Here is a 15476-nt window from a genome sequence, read left to right as displayed (position 1 = left end):
CATTAAACTGTGCTGGAGAGCTTGCGCGTGGTCAGGTCTTCACCGCATACTGGGTGCACGGCGTGGTTTCCCAAGTGTTTCTACCAGAAACATTATAATGGACTTTCAGTCTGTCGTGTGAATGAGGAATTCAGGATTCAGGGAGAACTTGCATAGTTCTTACTACTCATAACCTTCTAGGGGTCGTATTTGGTTTCCTTCCTTGGAGCCATACTATTTAAGGTATCTTTATTATTTAAGTCATTTTGGAAGGAAGTCTACTGAGAATTTTAAAAGTTAGGCAACTTATTTTTTCATTACCTTATAACATTTTCAACAGAGAACATGTTCTACTTACGAATTCAGTTCAGCAAATACCCGGAATCGAGCTTAGCGCCTTGCTCTTGCCAGGAAGGGTCTGTACCCCAAGCGATTTCTCCTGCAAGCTTTCCTATGTCAGCCAGGTAATTTTGAACGTCGAAGCCAACGTTCCTTAGGAATTTAGATATAAGTTTATCAATTCACAAAATATAAATTCCTAACATTCGTGAGCTGAGGCTTGGAAAGGCCAAGTTGCTCCGGGGTCCTCACTGGGTCCCCTTGACTGGAACCGTAGTAAGTACAGTCAGTCGTGCTTATAATTGCTTGTACAAGCAATTTGTGATAAGGTGTTTATTTGCAAAAGACGCATGATGAATGTTCCTCATGCAAGTTATTGAAAAGTGAGGTGAAGGAGCCACAGGGCAGGAGAGAGGCCGCCTCGCAGGCACTCAGCTCCCCTGGACGCACCTGGCAGGGTAACTGAAGGTTGCAGGTTTTCTTGCTTGTTGCTTAGAAGTTGTGCATATCCTGAAAGTTGGAAAAAGACATGCACAAAGTATTTAATGTGCTCCTTAAACTGCTTCATCTTTTTACATTAGAATGACCAGATTTCAATTAATAGTCCCAAGTGCTAAGAGTGATCAAGTTCTCAAGCTCATTTAAATCTAAAAAGTGAACAGAAATCATTGTAAATATTTAAAAACTTAGATCTTCTTTTATTTCTTTGTTTATTTATTATTTACTTTTTTATTTTTTATCTTTTTGAGACAGGATCTCAGTATGCAGTTCAAGCTGGCCTTGAGCTTACTTTGTAACCCGAGCTGGAATCAAACTTGCCACCATCCTCCTGCCTCAGCCTCCCAAGTGCTGGAATTTCTGTTCTAACCACTTTGAAAAGCTGTATATTATTCTATATCTAATTCATACTATGAAAATTCATAGTGGTTACTAATCCTGAAGTTTATTGAAACTGACGCTTTATATAAGTCATGGTCTTTTAAATGAATCAACTCAGTGATTTTCTTCTATTTTGAAATTTATACTGAAATGTGAATTTTCAAAACAGTTTTTAGAAAAAAATCTTGAAAAAAAAAAAGAAAGAAAAAATCTTGAAATGGCAATAAGTGTGAATTTTTCACAACCCCTCTTTGTTAAGGTCATATGGTTGTAACAGTAAGTGTGATAACAACTATTTAATATATATACATATACATAAATTTTGTATATGTGCATGTTTTTGTGTATTAAATGAAAACACCAGGCCACTTTATTCAGTGCCTGTAAGAGGCCCCAAATAAGCTTCTATATTTATCCTCCATTCACAGATGAGCATAGTACTGTGTGGAGAGTATAAATAAGAAGCCCAGAGGTGCCGATGGTATGTGCTCAACTTGCTTTCAAATCCGGAAATCTGGTTCTCAGTGGCATTGCTTCACTTACTTAAAGAGCTTGTCACATGTTAATATCAAGAAATGATCATGCAGTAATAGAATTATTTGCCTCTTCTGTAGGAATCCAGAATTCTATATCTTATTTACATATAGCATACCAGTTCTTCTTATAAATTGGACAGATGGAGACAGCAACTTTTGATAAATATATAATTGTCTATGTGCAGTTTATAGCTAATTATTCTTATTAATATTCCTAACCTCTTTTAAATATTATTGAGTTTTTTATTTGGATTGAGTTATAGATTTTTACAGAAGATTAAGTTTTAGATAATATAATTAAATTTTAGGTGTTATTGATTTCACAGTTTTTTAAATTTCACATTTGGAAACCCTGATTTATGGTAGTCAGCTCTCTGAATGTAAAACTTCTTTGGTTCAGCAGCAGCAAAAAACTTATGAATCAAAATTTAATTTTGATGTTTTGCTGATAAATCTGCTGTGCTGTTAAGAAGACTTGATTCTTGGAATAACAATGTCCATGCTGTATTCTAATACTGTTAATTTAGCTCATTTTATTATTTTAATAAATTTCATAAGAATCTAGGAATATAGTTTTTGGCTAGTAACAAAATTCATAACTGAAATATCTTTGTTACAATTCTTTATGTTTTAATGAATGCTTAATAACATTAATATCTCTAACAGTTTAGACCTATGGTTATCAACATATATTTTTCATATTTTAGTAAGAACTGTTGGATTAAATTCTAAGTGCTTTTTTCTTTTAATATTTCTATACTGATATGTTATTACAGTGTATATAACAAAATAAATTAAGGGTGAGATGATCCTGCTAGCAAAAAACTTCTGAAAGAATGATAACGCAGTTAGGATTTTTATCATAACAAGTCAGCTCATTGAGCATTTTCAACAAAATATGTAAAAATGAAATGTTTAGTTTTTCTGTGTGTACTACTTTTCTAGCTGTGGCATTTTAAATATCAATTAGTACTGGGTACCAGATAGTTTAATGCTATCTTAGATAAATATTACAATATTATTAGGGTATTGTGTGTGTTAAATGGCTCCTCAATTGAGTAACATGACCCATTTAACACAACTTTCCACCATTGTCTATTAAGATTTGTGGTCGGGCAGTCAAAAGGTTTTTCAACACTTCTTTGTGCTTTTCATATTCTCTATGCCCATTGCAGTGCTAAAACTTATTTTGTAGTTGTGAAGACTGGAACACCTGGACTGGTAGAACATTAAGGCAGTGGTCTGAAGTAACTGCAAAGTGGGTTGGTAAGAGTCTGTTAGCTCAGGTTGCTACCTGTTCATTTGGCCTAGTCAGAGACCATCAAAAGGACAAGGTAAAAATCCTGGGTCCTTGATCTTTTATTCATTAAAAGTGTGATTATGCTTCATTCTGAGGCAATTAGGGACATTATATCGGTTTGTGATAAAATGTATGTCTTCACTTTGGCCTCCAGATGATAGAATAGAAAAGAGTTTTATGTCTGTAGCTTTTACTACCTTAAAGTTTTGGAGTAAGTATACTAACTACTTAGGAAAACATTGGCAAATCAAAGTTTATGAATGCTACATTTAGCTAGCCTATTATATCTCCTTTTAAGACTGAGGGAATCAAGATAATAAAAATTTCTTTTAAATGTACAAGGAATCTGATTGCCAGACCCTTCTTTGGAACGGTGCTTACAAGTCCTAAAGCTAGGTCACTACAAATTCCTGCAAGGCTCCTTGGAATTATGAACTGAGATCATGATAATTATTGGTTAGATCTGGAGCATCTCCTGAAGGTTGCCAGTGTTCAGAGATGGCACTTCTGAAGGGTAGTAAGATGACAAGGGCATCATAGGATGAGTTCAGAGTTGAGTGTGCTGCTGGAGCTGAGATCTTGTTGGAAGAGGCAGGTCAGTGGGGGCAAGATGTGGAAGGGCATGGTTCCCTCTTCACTTCCTCCTTTTCCCTTCTGCTCCGTGACCTCTGTGATGTGAGTAGCTTTCCTCCCCGATCCATCACACCACACTGTGGCCAAAAGCCAGTAGCTACAATAAACTCCTCTGCTATAATAGCTTAAGTGCAGAGAGCACTGTGTGTCAGTGATGAGAAAGTGACTGAGATAAGAGCTGACTGCATGCAGCCCAGCATTAACCCCTAAAACTGGTTTCCTTGGAGGGCTGCCATCATCAGCCAGTAGTTCCAGCTCTCTGGCAGGCTGAGGTAGAAGTCCACATCCTACCCCAAACTGGGCAACTTAATGACTTTGCAAGGCCCTGTCTCAAATTATTAAAAAAAGTTGAACAAGGACCAGGTATATAGCTCAGTGGTAAGGCTCTGGTTTAATCCAGAATAACACATGCACACACACACCTACCCATCAGTCAGTCAGTGAGTTGGTCAATCAATCACTCACCATTCTTAGTACAATGGCCAGTCTCACCTTTTCTCCTCACTGTTGTTCCTCCTTCTGCTCAGGTCTGAGTCCTTTCCTTATTTTCTTTTTCCTTTGCTAAGGAACCTGCTCACTGTTTGGCAGCTCCTCAAACTACAGTCCCTTACCAGTTTCTTTTACATTTTCATATAAAGTTTTCTTTCTGCAAGCTTGTGATTTACTGTTACTTTCCAGTATCGTTAAAGCAAGAACCCCAACTGGCTGTTGATGCTCTTTGAGGATAAATCACTGAGTTTGGGAGCTGAATTTCTTGCTTCTGAATTTGGGGGCCTCAATGGCTGAGGGGCACTAGGAAAGCCCACTCCACATAGAGGCGCTTCACTCATCACCTCAAGGGAGCTAATCCTCAACAACTGCAGAGGTTTCTTCTGGTATTAATCTTACAGTGAATGGGATAAGCAATCTGTCAAAATCATACCTTCTCCATTACATACTGCAACTTCCCGATGACCAGATCTTTCACCTGGGGGATTGCTGTCAGGACTGCTTCCTTTCACCCCGTCCTCCTTCACACAAGTCTCATTTGTCCTACGACCTTTAACATATTCGATTCTGTCTAAGTAAAGTTAAATTTTCAAAAAGGAAAATAGATCAGAGGGGACTGGTTAAAATTATTTATGTAATTTATTTAATTTTTATCTTGAATTTCAATGAGTTCCTTAGGAATATCAGAGAAAGAATAGCCTATGATTACCTTGATTCATTCATATCATTTCTGACTATTCATGTTCTGTTAATAGTGATATTGTGAATTCTTATAATATCTTGGTTAAGCAAAATATTGTCTTAAAAATACACCTGAGGCAATAAGATTTTAGATATAAATGAGTATAAAATAATGTATTTGACAGCATACATGCTATCTAAAGAAAGGAATGCCTTGTTTCTTTATTTTTCATGAAAAATTTATATTCAAGATATTTTACTTAAATTTGAATAAACTCACTTAGAAATTATAAAATCACCTATACATTCCCATTAGCAGCTACCAAGAGTATCCTAGATCTCTTTGTCTGTATATATTTATATTGGTAGCTGGAATTAAACTCAGGACGTTGTGCTTGCCAGGAAGGTGCTGTGCTGCTGAGCTGTGTCCCAGATGCTTCTCTGTGTATATTTTGATAGAAAAAATATTACAACAAAATTTTTATCGTACAACCTTGAATTAGTACTATCACTGGTAAATTATTCAGATTTATAAACTAATGCTATAATCTTGCTTCTCAAAATAAGCCAACAGCATATAGCTTTGGATCCAAGCTGATGACAACATTGCTAACAATTTAATTTGAATGTCACGGAGAGAGATTGTGAAACTCAGTTCTCCAAGACAATGGAGTATCTGACCAAAATGATGGACCTCACTGACATTGGTCATGTTCAGTGATTGTCAGCTTTTAAAGTATTGTCTATTAACTGTGTCATACTAGAGGTTAAATTAATGAACTTTCTTTACCAGGAGCATGAATTTCTATATAGAACATACACCTGGAATTCTTATATCTAACATATAAAAATTAAATGACTTATTAATTATTGTGCAGGGTAAGGCATGGTTTAAAAAAAAAGTCCTATAAGATAGTGGTTTAAACACTATTATGAGTCTAGAAGTAGGTGACCTAAATCTAGCACATCAGCTCCACATCGATAAGCAGCTTGCCTTTTGGGATCTGAGGTTCTATAATCACTTTGTCCTAGACAACCAGGACAAAATGGCAAAAGGGAGCCCAGTTCCATCCAACCCTTTAATTGGCAAGGCCTAGAAATGTCACAGTCTACTTGTGCTCACATGCCAGTAAGCTCTGCGCCAGCTGTAACACAGCTGGTTCCAGTGAGAGTTCATCAACAGTCTTTGTGGTTGGGTGGGGTCGCTGACTCTTCCCCATGCCTGCTCACGAAAGTGCTGAGTTGCACACCAGCGTCACCCTTTTCTGGTACTTCAGCCTGCAAGCAAAACATGGTCATGCCCACAATTATCTTGAAAACTTTGTGTTTTTATTTTTTAGAGCATTTATATATACCTTGATCCAATCGTGCAAAGCATTTTTAAAGGTACTCCTTTATGCTAAATTCTATAACTGGCATTGACACTGTGCTTTGTAAAGGCTTGTTTGCTCCATGAGTTTAGCATCACAGCCAGACCATACTGAGTGAGAGGAAGTACTTATAATAAATATATTATTATGTTTTATAAATTTTAGACCTTCATGTAAGTGCAGGATTTTCTAGGTACTTTTTAATAACTGTAAAATATAATCAATCTCTAGAATTCTTCTGTGTCTCACACACATTCATGTTAATATGTATCTGAAATAATTACATTTCTTAGCTTAAAACTCTTTGTCCTATTCAACATTATGCAGCAGAACTCGCTGGGCACTGGCTGGTGCTACTGTACCTGTGACCTGTGTGAAGGCTTGGAGCCTTGTAATATTACTGCAAGGACTGAGAAACCAGATTTCAAACTTTTTTTTGTATTGGCGAATTTAAATTTGGACAGCCATATACACCTGGAAACTGCATACAGAGCTCTAGTCACTTCCTGGCCCATTGACTGACTTATTTCACCCTTTACTGGGTCTTGTTCCTGCAACTGCCCTCAAGTGAATTCAAATGCTCAATGTTCATGTGCTTAGTGTCTTATTCTTTAGCTTACTAAATGTTGTGTGAATTTAGACAGTTGAGTAATCATAACTACATGTAATATTTATTAAACATATCATGTATTAAGCACCATTTTGAGCCCTTAATATATAAATTATTTCATTACTTCAAGGAACTTACATTGCAACAAAAGGAACTTTGATTATAATTATTATCATTTTTTAATATATAAACTGACACAACAGCAATGTAATTTTTGCCTAAGATCAAATAGGTAGTGAGTAAAGTAGGATGCAAACCCCCAGGAAACTGGCTTCAAATAATCCTAGAGTCTCTCTCCAGTCTTCATTATTTCATCATCCAGGAAAGTGAGATTTTAGCAGTGGTTCTTTATTTGAAATGCATCACAGATGAAGCCTTCCAAGAACATTACTGCTTTATGCATAAAATAGGGAAATATATTGCCTCTGGCAAGAAGGGAAGAAAAAGAACAGCTCCTTTTCCTTTTTTTGTCCTCTCATACAAAGAACTCATGTTTGTAAAAAGGTGAATCAAATTGTCTTCTAACTGAATTTGCTAATTTGGCAATAGGGTTTCATTTCATCAGAGTGATGCCTAATAAATTAGTAGATGAGTGTTGATGAACAGGTGCTATGTTTTCTCTGATTACTATGAAGGTTTACTCACTTTTTTTCCTTAGTACACTAACCAAAGGATTTTAAAGTAGTCAGATTTAATACAGGTTAAACATCTGTAAGTTAAAATTACTTCAAAGTGCACTGTCCATAATTAAACAATCTCACCTACTATTGTAGAATGAGGATACCTTTAGGTTTCAAGAAATCTGTCATTTTAAGCATGCCTTCCAGCCTCTTCCAGATTACTCATAAAATTTCTCATTCTCTAAGAAATAAATGTCTCTGTCAAGTCAAAAGTAATACAAGCACATGATGGAAAAAGGGGACTTTTTAGTTTTATAAGGGATATTGCAGGGTTGCCAAATTGATTTTATTCCTTATTATTTAGGTTCTCATAGTCATTTTAGGATTTGCCTTCTGGATATAATGGAAAAGTTATGATACCTTTTAGAGAGGTGGGCAGCAGAGGCCTGTGGGGAGCAGGAGAAGATTTTTTCATATGAAATTCTTTGTCATAAAATGCTAATGTTGGTGTTCTTGTCTTTATGTCTATGCATTCTTTAGCTATGAGGATAACAGACCCTTCATCAAGTAAGAATGACCTGAATGGCTGATAAATTCCATTTATCAGTGTGGTCCCACGAACCAGCTGGCAGATCAGTATTGAAGTATCATTAGAGCTTCTGTCATTCACATTGAGGCAGAAGAGCAAACTGTACAGAAAAATACTGTGGCGTACAATTTAGAAGCAGAGTAAATATATTGCAGGTGCATTGCTCCTCTAAAGCTTCTGCTTCACCTCTGTTAATTGGATATTACTGCATTTGGTGTCACAGTAAGAGCGATTTCCTGTGGTGCAGGCTCGTCTCACATCAGACACTTTCCTCCTTACATGGTGATGTGTTGGTCTGTGCCACATATGTCCAAATTTCTGTTATTTGTTTGGGCATCATTCATCTAAAATTATTTTATGATTTAAAGCTAAATTTTTAAGTTGATCAAATGGATATAAAGCTACCCAACTTCAACTGATGTTAATGAATCGCTACTTAAAGATTTCAAAAGGCAAAAGAAAATACGTTCACAAATTAAATTTTATACACGTATGATCATCCCTTTAAACTTTGGTGCCTATCATTTGATTCATAACCTAATTGTTGATGAATATATTTAAGTTTCTGAACCAAAACTACAAGTCTGTCTTTATCTAGTACATGTTAATATTTGGATTTTTTTCTATATATCTTAAAATTACTTGTCCTGCAAGCATAAACTAAGAGTGGCCAACTACGGGTGACCTTGCTGTAGACTTTCAGTTTGTTCTTCTGGTGAAGAGTCCTTTGTTTTCATTTTACCCAGTGCCATTTCACTTGCTTCTTCATGCTTTTGCTGATTATTTTCCTTGGAAATTGGAGCTCATGGAAGCTCTGCATCACATGGCCTTTGGGTTCATCATGTGTTTTCTAGTGGATAAGAGTTGACTTTAGTATTTCATCCTGTCATTTTAATTCTCAATTTAAACAGCAAATTTGCCTTAATTTAATGATGATTATTTCCATTTTTCCTTTTTCCATCTTCTATAAGAAGCTAAGATTTTTTTCCTTGAATATCCTCATATTTGAGAATTCAGCAAAAGAGAATATTAACATGTAGGATATTTCTTAATTCATTAGCTAACATGCCACATGCCATAGTAAAGTCCTTTAATGGTTCTTTATTTAAGAATATTGCTGGTAAACATTCAACATTTCAAACTAATCTTGCCTTTAACTCTGAAATACAGTTGGGGATTGTTTTGGGAGAAAACACTTAGCAAATATCTATCATCCATTTTGATAGAACTTGGGAACTATATCTATCTTACATTGTAAATTTTTCAGAAAAATATATCATACTGAGCTTCAGATTATCTTAAATACATGCAATTCTTTTACCATCAGTTTGCAAAGTTTTAATCCCTGTAATTATTCTTTGTTTAGAGAAAATAGATGGAGGACAAAAACTGACTGGAAAGAAATATTAGTGCCCCACTGGAAGGAATTATAATATGAGAAAAAGGGGTGGTTTTGTGTGTGTGTAGACATTTTGACTCTTTGGTCCTGTTCTCTCATATAGGTAGACTTAAAGAAAGCTAAGGCAGGGTTCAATTTCAGTTATTGGAGTCCCATCTGTAAAAACAACTTATTTTATTTTGATAGTACAGAACATAATCACAAATATATCAATCATTTCTCACCCACTTCTTACTATTGTAAATGGCAGCTCAGAGAATGGAAAGAGACTGAGAGTTCGTCTTGCACACTGTCCATCCCATTGCCAACCCCTCTACCATTGCCATTCTAGCTTCATGCTCTCCCTGGAGTTTGCACTTTAAGGAGATAGAGATGCTCAGAGCCTTTAAGCTTCTTTCCAGAAAAACTGCCAAATGTCTGATTTCCAAAGTCAAGCCCAACATAAACCTAGAAGACAGTAATCCAAAGTCTGGGAAAGAAGGACAGCTTGAGGGATCCTGTAGAGGGAAGTGCTTTTTCCCATCTACTGTATTACAGTTTCTCCACATAGGTACAAAATCAGATCGACAGGACGTTCTAAGTCCATATATGACCAGCAACTACTAGTTCCTTCAAATATAAGTTACATTTTTGTCAGTCACCATGATTGTTTTTTTTTTAAAAAAGAGGAAATTTGGAAAAATGGGATAAAATGTCTCTGATGAGGCATAGAGGAAACACAATCTTAAAAAGGCCATAGCAATAAGCCCAGTGGAGACTAACATAACTTCATAGAAGTTTTCCCTCTTGCCATTCTCCCTAATTACATCTTCATGCCATTTGCATATATGCTGCAAACACATGAATAATTTATGGCACAAATCTGCTTTTGCTTCAATTAATTTCTGTGTTCATTACATTTCCATTCATGTATAGTTCCTCAAGCTTGATTACCTTTAGCCCCCATTCAAATCTTAAAGTACTTATGCCACCTGTCTTACATTTCTTTGTCAAAAAATACCTTGCCGTAACATTTCTTCGGTGTCAATATTGCTGGTATGAGATGGTTGTGTTTACTAAAGGCCTATTATTTAATAACCCTAAGTTTTCTTTTCTCTCCACAGGTCGTGGGTGATAGGTGCAATAGCCCTGCTCTGCTTGTTAGGATTGACCTGGGCCTTTGGACTCATGTATATTAATGAAAGCACGGTCATCATGGCGTATCTCTTCACCATTTTCAATTCTCTACAGGGGATGTTTATATTCATTTTCCATTGTGTCCTCCAGAAGAAGGTAAGCTCGGATTCTATTTTCAAGAATAAATGGAGTGTGTTTCATGATAGCAAAGCAATTATAACATACTTTGATATATCAACCTAGATACACTTGGCTGTATGAAATAAACATTTTCTTATAATACTAGAGACAAAATATACACAAAATGAAAGCCTAAAAGTTGGTGTGCTTAATAAAAAGAAATAGTTTATGATTTGGGCAATGCACAAAAATTATTTTCTTGTTGACTTACCCTTACAGTCTTTTGTGTATCCATGGACAGACAAATTGAATTTGTGCATTAGGAGAAGCTCTTTTCTAAAGTGGGTGCATGTCATTGTACAATTCTGTTTCTTTAAAGATTATTTCATATCACAAAGTCAAAAGTATATTGGTGTTTTTAATCTATAATTTAAAGGTATCTTTTATACTAATTATGAGTTGAGTGGTTACATTGAATCTTTAAGTTTTATATTGGTTTACTTTATAATTTATTACATTTACAAGTACACAAATTGTATTTTCAAGGTTAAGTCTAACTAAAATTTTTATTGAATTTTTAAATTGCAAGATTAATTTTCCATTCTTATATTTCTAAATTTTATTTAAATTTTGATCTCACATTGCTATCCTCAGTGTAGTTGCTTAGCTTATAGATATCAGCATATAGAGTTAGTCAGGGTGAGAATTCTACCCATTAACTGCTAGTTTCAAAAACCTGGTGGAGATTCTCAGGACCATTGCCCTAACCATCTTGTATATACAAATGTATGGTTTTGCCCCTGAAACATTTCCTAACTTTTCTCTTTACTCTCTCTTCATTGTTCAATCCTTAAGTTCTTGCTTTCCATTTAACTGTATTATACCTTTCAATTTTTATTTCTTCTTTTGAGTTCTTACACTAGGGAAACCATATGATGTTCACACATGTGGGTCTGGTTTATTTCTCTTATGAGTATATCTTCAAGTTGCATCTTAACCATGCAGCAGAAGAGTATAAACATGAGGTATAAAAAGTAAAACCATATTAATATACTGAGCTGTAAATGGCTCAAGGCAACAACGTCTGACATTGCCAGTTCTGCTGATAACCCACTACTATTATGGACTATTGGACTATATTGGGTGATTTTGCTGAATTTATGCACCTATAATATTTGAATGGCAATGGAACACCCTCTCTGACAAAGCAAAACAAAAAAGGGGGAATATAAATGACCATTTTGCAGTGAATATATGTGTGTGTGTGCGTGTATATATATATAATTATATACAAAATAGTTAGGATAGATATATACCTACTTTATCTTAGTTCAGTGAGAAGAAAGATTTGTACTAATATTGTTTAGACAAGATATCATGTCTGCATCTTATACTCTGAATAACTACTATGAAGACAACACTAAGCAATGTATTAATTATTGTAGCTGTCCTACTAACCTGTTTTGGAACTGTGTCATTGTTATTTCTTTCTCATTAAAATTAATAAAATTAAAGAAATAAAGTTCAAATTTCATTTAAAATGCAAAAAATAAATAAATAAATTTTGATGTCTATGGGGCTGGTGAGATAACTCAGTGGACTAAAGCACCTGATTAGGCAACCTTAGGCAAGCACAGGGACCACGGTTCGATCCCTAGCACCACATGCCATGCTAATCTTGCCCTCAGGGTGGGCTCGGCTGGCCAGAGTCCCAGCAGAGTGATGCATGCCTATAATGCCAGCACTGGATAGGCTGAAAGTAGGAGGATCACCATGAGTCTGGGCTGTGTAGTGAGAACCTGCAACAATCAAACACATTCTTTAAAAATGGTCTGAATATCTCTGGTCATATAGATCCCTTGGCTAGCCTGTTCTTGGTTCATCCACTCAAAACCTTGGATCATTTGGAGTCATTTAGTTAATCTCATGTTTCAATTTCCTCATATGTGACAGAGGTGATCAATATAATTATGAAATACTAAAAGATATGGCTCTAAAAACAATGTACAATGTAAAACTTTCTCAGAATAATATAAGAACCATAGTTTGGCCTTAGAGAAAAAACAAAATGTAGAAACATCTATGTCTGGAATATTTTATTTGAGACCCCAAAACAAAATAGGAACCAAACAGAAGTTGGAAGAAGTTAAGAAGAGTGTCCACTTATCAAGATGAACAAAAATAAAAGAAAATTTTATGTGTTAAGTATCTAAAATGCGCTGTCACGTTCAAAAATACAGGAAAGAGAAGTAATGATAAAGCTAATAAATGTGAGATGAATCAAAATCACATGTGTAATCACTGTATTGTCTCTCTAGTGTCAAAAACTGAAAGACTAAATAAAGCCAGCCAAAGCTCAGTGCACTAACGCACCTGCTTAGGCAGAGCACAGGGGCCAGGGTTCGATCCCTGATGTGCCATGCTGGCCCCACCCCTGGGGCATGTTATGACAGCGACTGAGACTGGGTACGGTGGCGTGCACCTGTAGTCCCAGCGTTTGGGAGGCTGAAAACAGGAGAATCACTATGAGTTTGATCTACATAGTGGGACCCTGTACAAAAAAAAAAGTAAACAGCAACTAAAATGTACAATAGATATAGTGGAAAAGAAATTGCTCAAAAGGAAAGAACAACTTGGGGAAAAAAAATGTATATATAATCTTTGTACTACTAATTTGCATTAATTCATTGAAATGAGCAGTTACTGCTCATATTATTTCACTAATTCTGTATGCCTCTATCTGGTAATCTGAGGAAGTACTTTGAAAATAATAATTTGTAATATGATGACTATTGTTAATTTTCTATCATCTTGTTTTGAAATTCTATATCATTTATGTTTTTTGTATCTTTAAAATTAAAGGAAAAGAGCCCGGGAGATGGCTCAGTAGATTAAGTGCCTGCCTGGCAAGAGTAAGGTCCTTAGTTCAATCCCTGGTACAACAAAAAAATAAGAAAAAGAAAAAAGACTACATTAGAATAAATGTATTTTAAATATAATCAGTTATAATTGACCTGATGCAATGTGGTGATATTAGAATATATAAACATTTCCAAATAATTAAAATTGCCAAAAATATTGCCATAGCTCTATTCAGTACATGTTTTATTGCAATAATTTCCCAGTGATGAGGAGACCCCATGGAGGGACACAGACTGATGCGCCAATCTCAAAACAGCAAAACCTTGGATTGCACAAATCTTTCTGGAAACACACTTATAATCTAGTATATCAAAACTAATTTTCCTTAATTTCCTGCATCGTGGACATACAGATGATTCATTCTACAGCTCAAAAACACTTATATAAAAATGATGATGATACTGTAATACAATACTAAATAATAAGCAAAATGAAGACTATAAAGAATAAACAAATAAACTTGAAATCCTTTGTGGCCATTATGAAGGAGACGGAGGGGCTTTACTGTGCAGGGCCACTTTCATGATCAGTGATGGAATCACTGCGATGTAGTACTGGGTGGAATCTTTGTTCTTTACATGCAGCTTCCACAAGGAATGTATCCAGTGACTCTTGCTTTTCCTTCCTTCTGAGGATTTCACAAAAATGGGACATTGCATTGTCATTGAACAGATTCACTGCTCACACTGCTACAGCCTTATTTGTGTGACACTGCATTACAAAATGTTCAGCTTTCCACATTTTACACATATCCCTCTAATCGTATTTAGAGTGAAGGATTCCTCCGCATTTTTCTCATCCTCCCCTGCAGATATGATCTCCTTCATAAACACTCAAGGCTGGAAGATGATCACCCACAGTTTCAAAGGGCGCTGAGGGGAGGGACGATTGGCTTGGTGTCACCATGTGACTCTCGGCAGCCGGTGCTACTGGTATTGCAAGATATTGCTCGTGTACCACATTTAAATTTACTGGAAATGTTTGCTCGTCTTACACAACATGGGCAGTACAGGTGCCTCATGACCCAAGGTCTTCCTGGATGGGATTTCATGGTCAACCTGGGTGCTGGCATACAGCAAGCAGTCGGTGAGAGACAGAGAGAGCCTGTGGAAGTAATCTGAAAGCGACTCACATTGCTCCTACTCTTAGCCCATGAGAGTCGATGGTACCAACTGAAGTGCAAGTGAGACTAAAAGACAGAGTTTAGCTTTCTTACCAAAAAAGAGGAGCCATGGGATTTTACCACCAGCCAGCATACCGGATAAGCTACATAGTAGGACCATTTAACTGATGAGAAAAAGAGATGGAGAGAGAGAGATGTCCAAGGAGAATGAGAATCATGATGATACCCTGGATTAAAAAACTGGGGAAATTTTCAGAAATTGTGGTTAGCATTCTGCAAGACTTCTGAGACATCCTACTAAATATTTGGGAAAGATATATAGACTGTGATAGAAGAGCTCCGTAACTGATCTTTAGGAAAAATACAAGCAAAGATGCGAGTGGAATCAGAAGGTTAAGCGGAAAAGTGACATTTGTCCATGAAAATAAGGTGTCCTGGGCTAAGACAGTCAATCAGACAATTTGAAAACAATAGCATATTGGATTCACTCTCATATCTATTTTATACATCAGCTAGAATTTGGAGCTAATTTAAGTTTTATATTTTAAAATAAAAATATCAGTTGTGTATGAAGCAGAAAAGAGGTGTGTGTACTTAACATGTAGACTAATTTGGCTGTGCATTTTATTAGTAAACAGCTATTTAGTGTTTCTAATTATTGCTTTTATTTCACTTATCTTACATCAAGGCATCACTGGGATACCCAAGAATTGCATTATTCACATAGAGGATTTTCCCCTTCAAGACAAATAAATTAAGACTCAACATAAG

At 35.8% G+C, this 15476-nt stretch overlaps 1 protein-coding gene across 1 annotated transcript in view; it reads left to right on the top strand.

Moving 5' to 3' along the window:
• Positions 1-15476, top strand: part of Adgrl3 (adhesion G protein-coupled receptor L3) — a 384605-nt gene that overhangs the window by 322167 nt on the left and 46962 nt on the right. Inside the window, exon 16 of the mRNA XM_023703486.1 lies at positions 10528-10696. Within this exon, the coding sequence (XP_023559254.1) occupies positions 10528-10696 (169 nt within the window). The remainder of the gene's footprint in view (positions 1-10527; positions 10697-15476) is intronic.

This window comes from Octodon degus, unplaced genomic scaffold (assembly GCF_000260255.1).
Source record: "Octodon degus isolate 3935 unplaced genomic scaffold, OctDeg1.0 scaffold00172, whole genome shotgun sequence".
NCBI lineage: Eukaryota > Metazoa > Chordata > Mammalia > Rodentia > Octodontidae > Octodon > Octodon degus.
The sequence above is the reverse complement of the archived record's forward strand: the minus strand, read 5'-3'. Positions and strand labels throughout refer to the sequence as shown.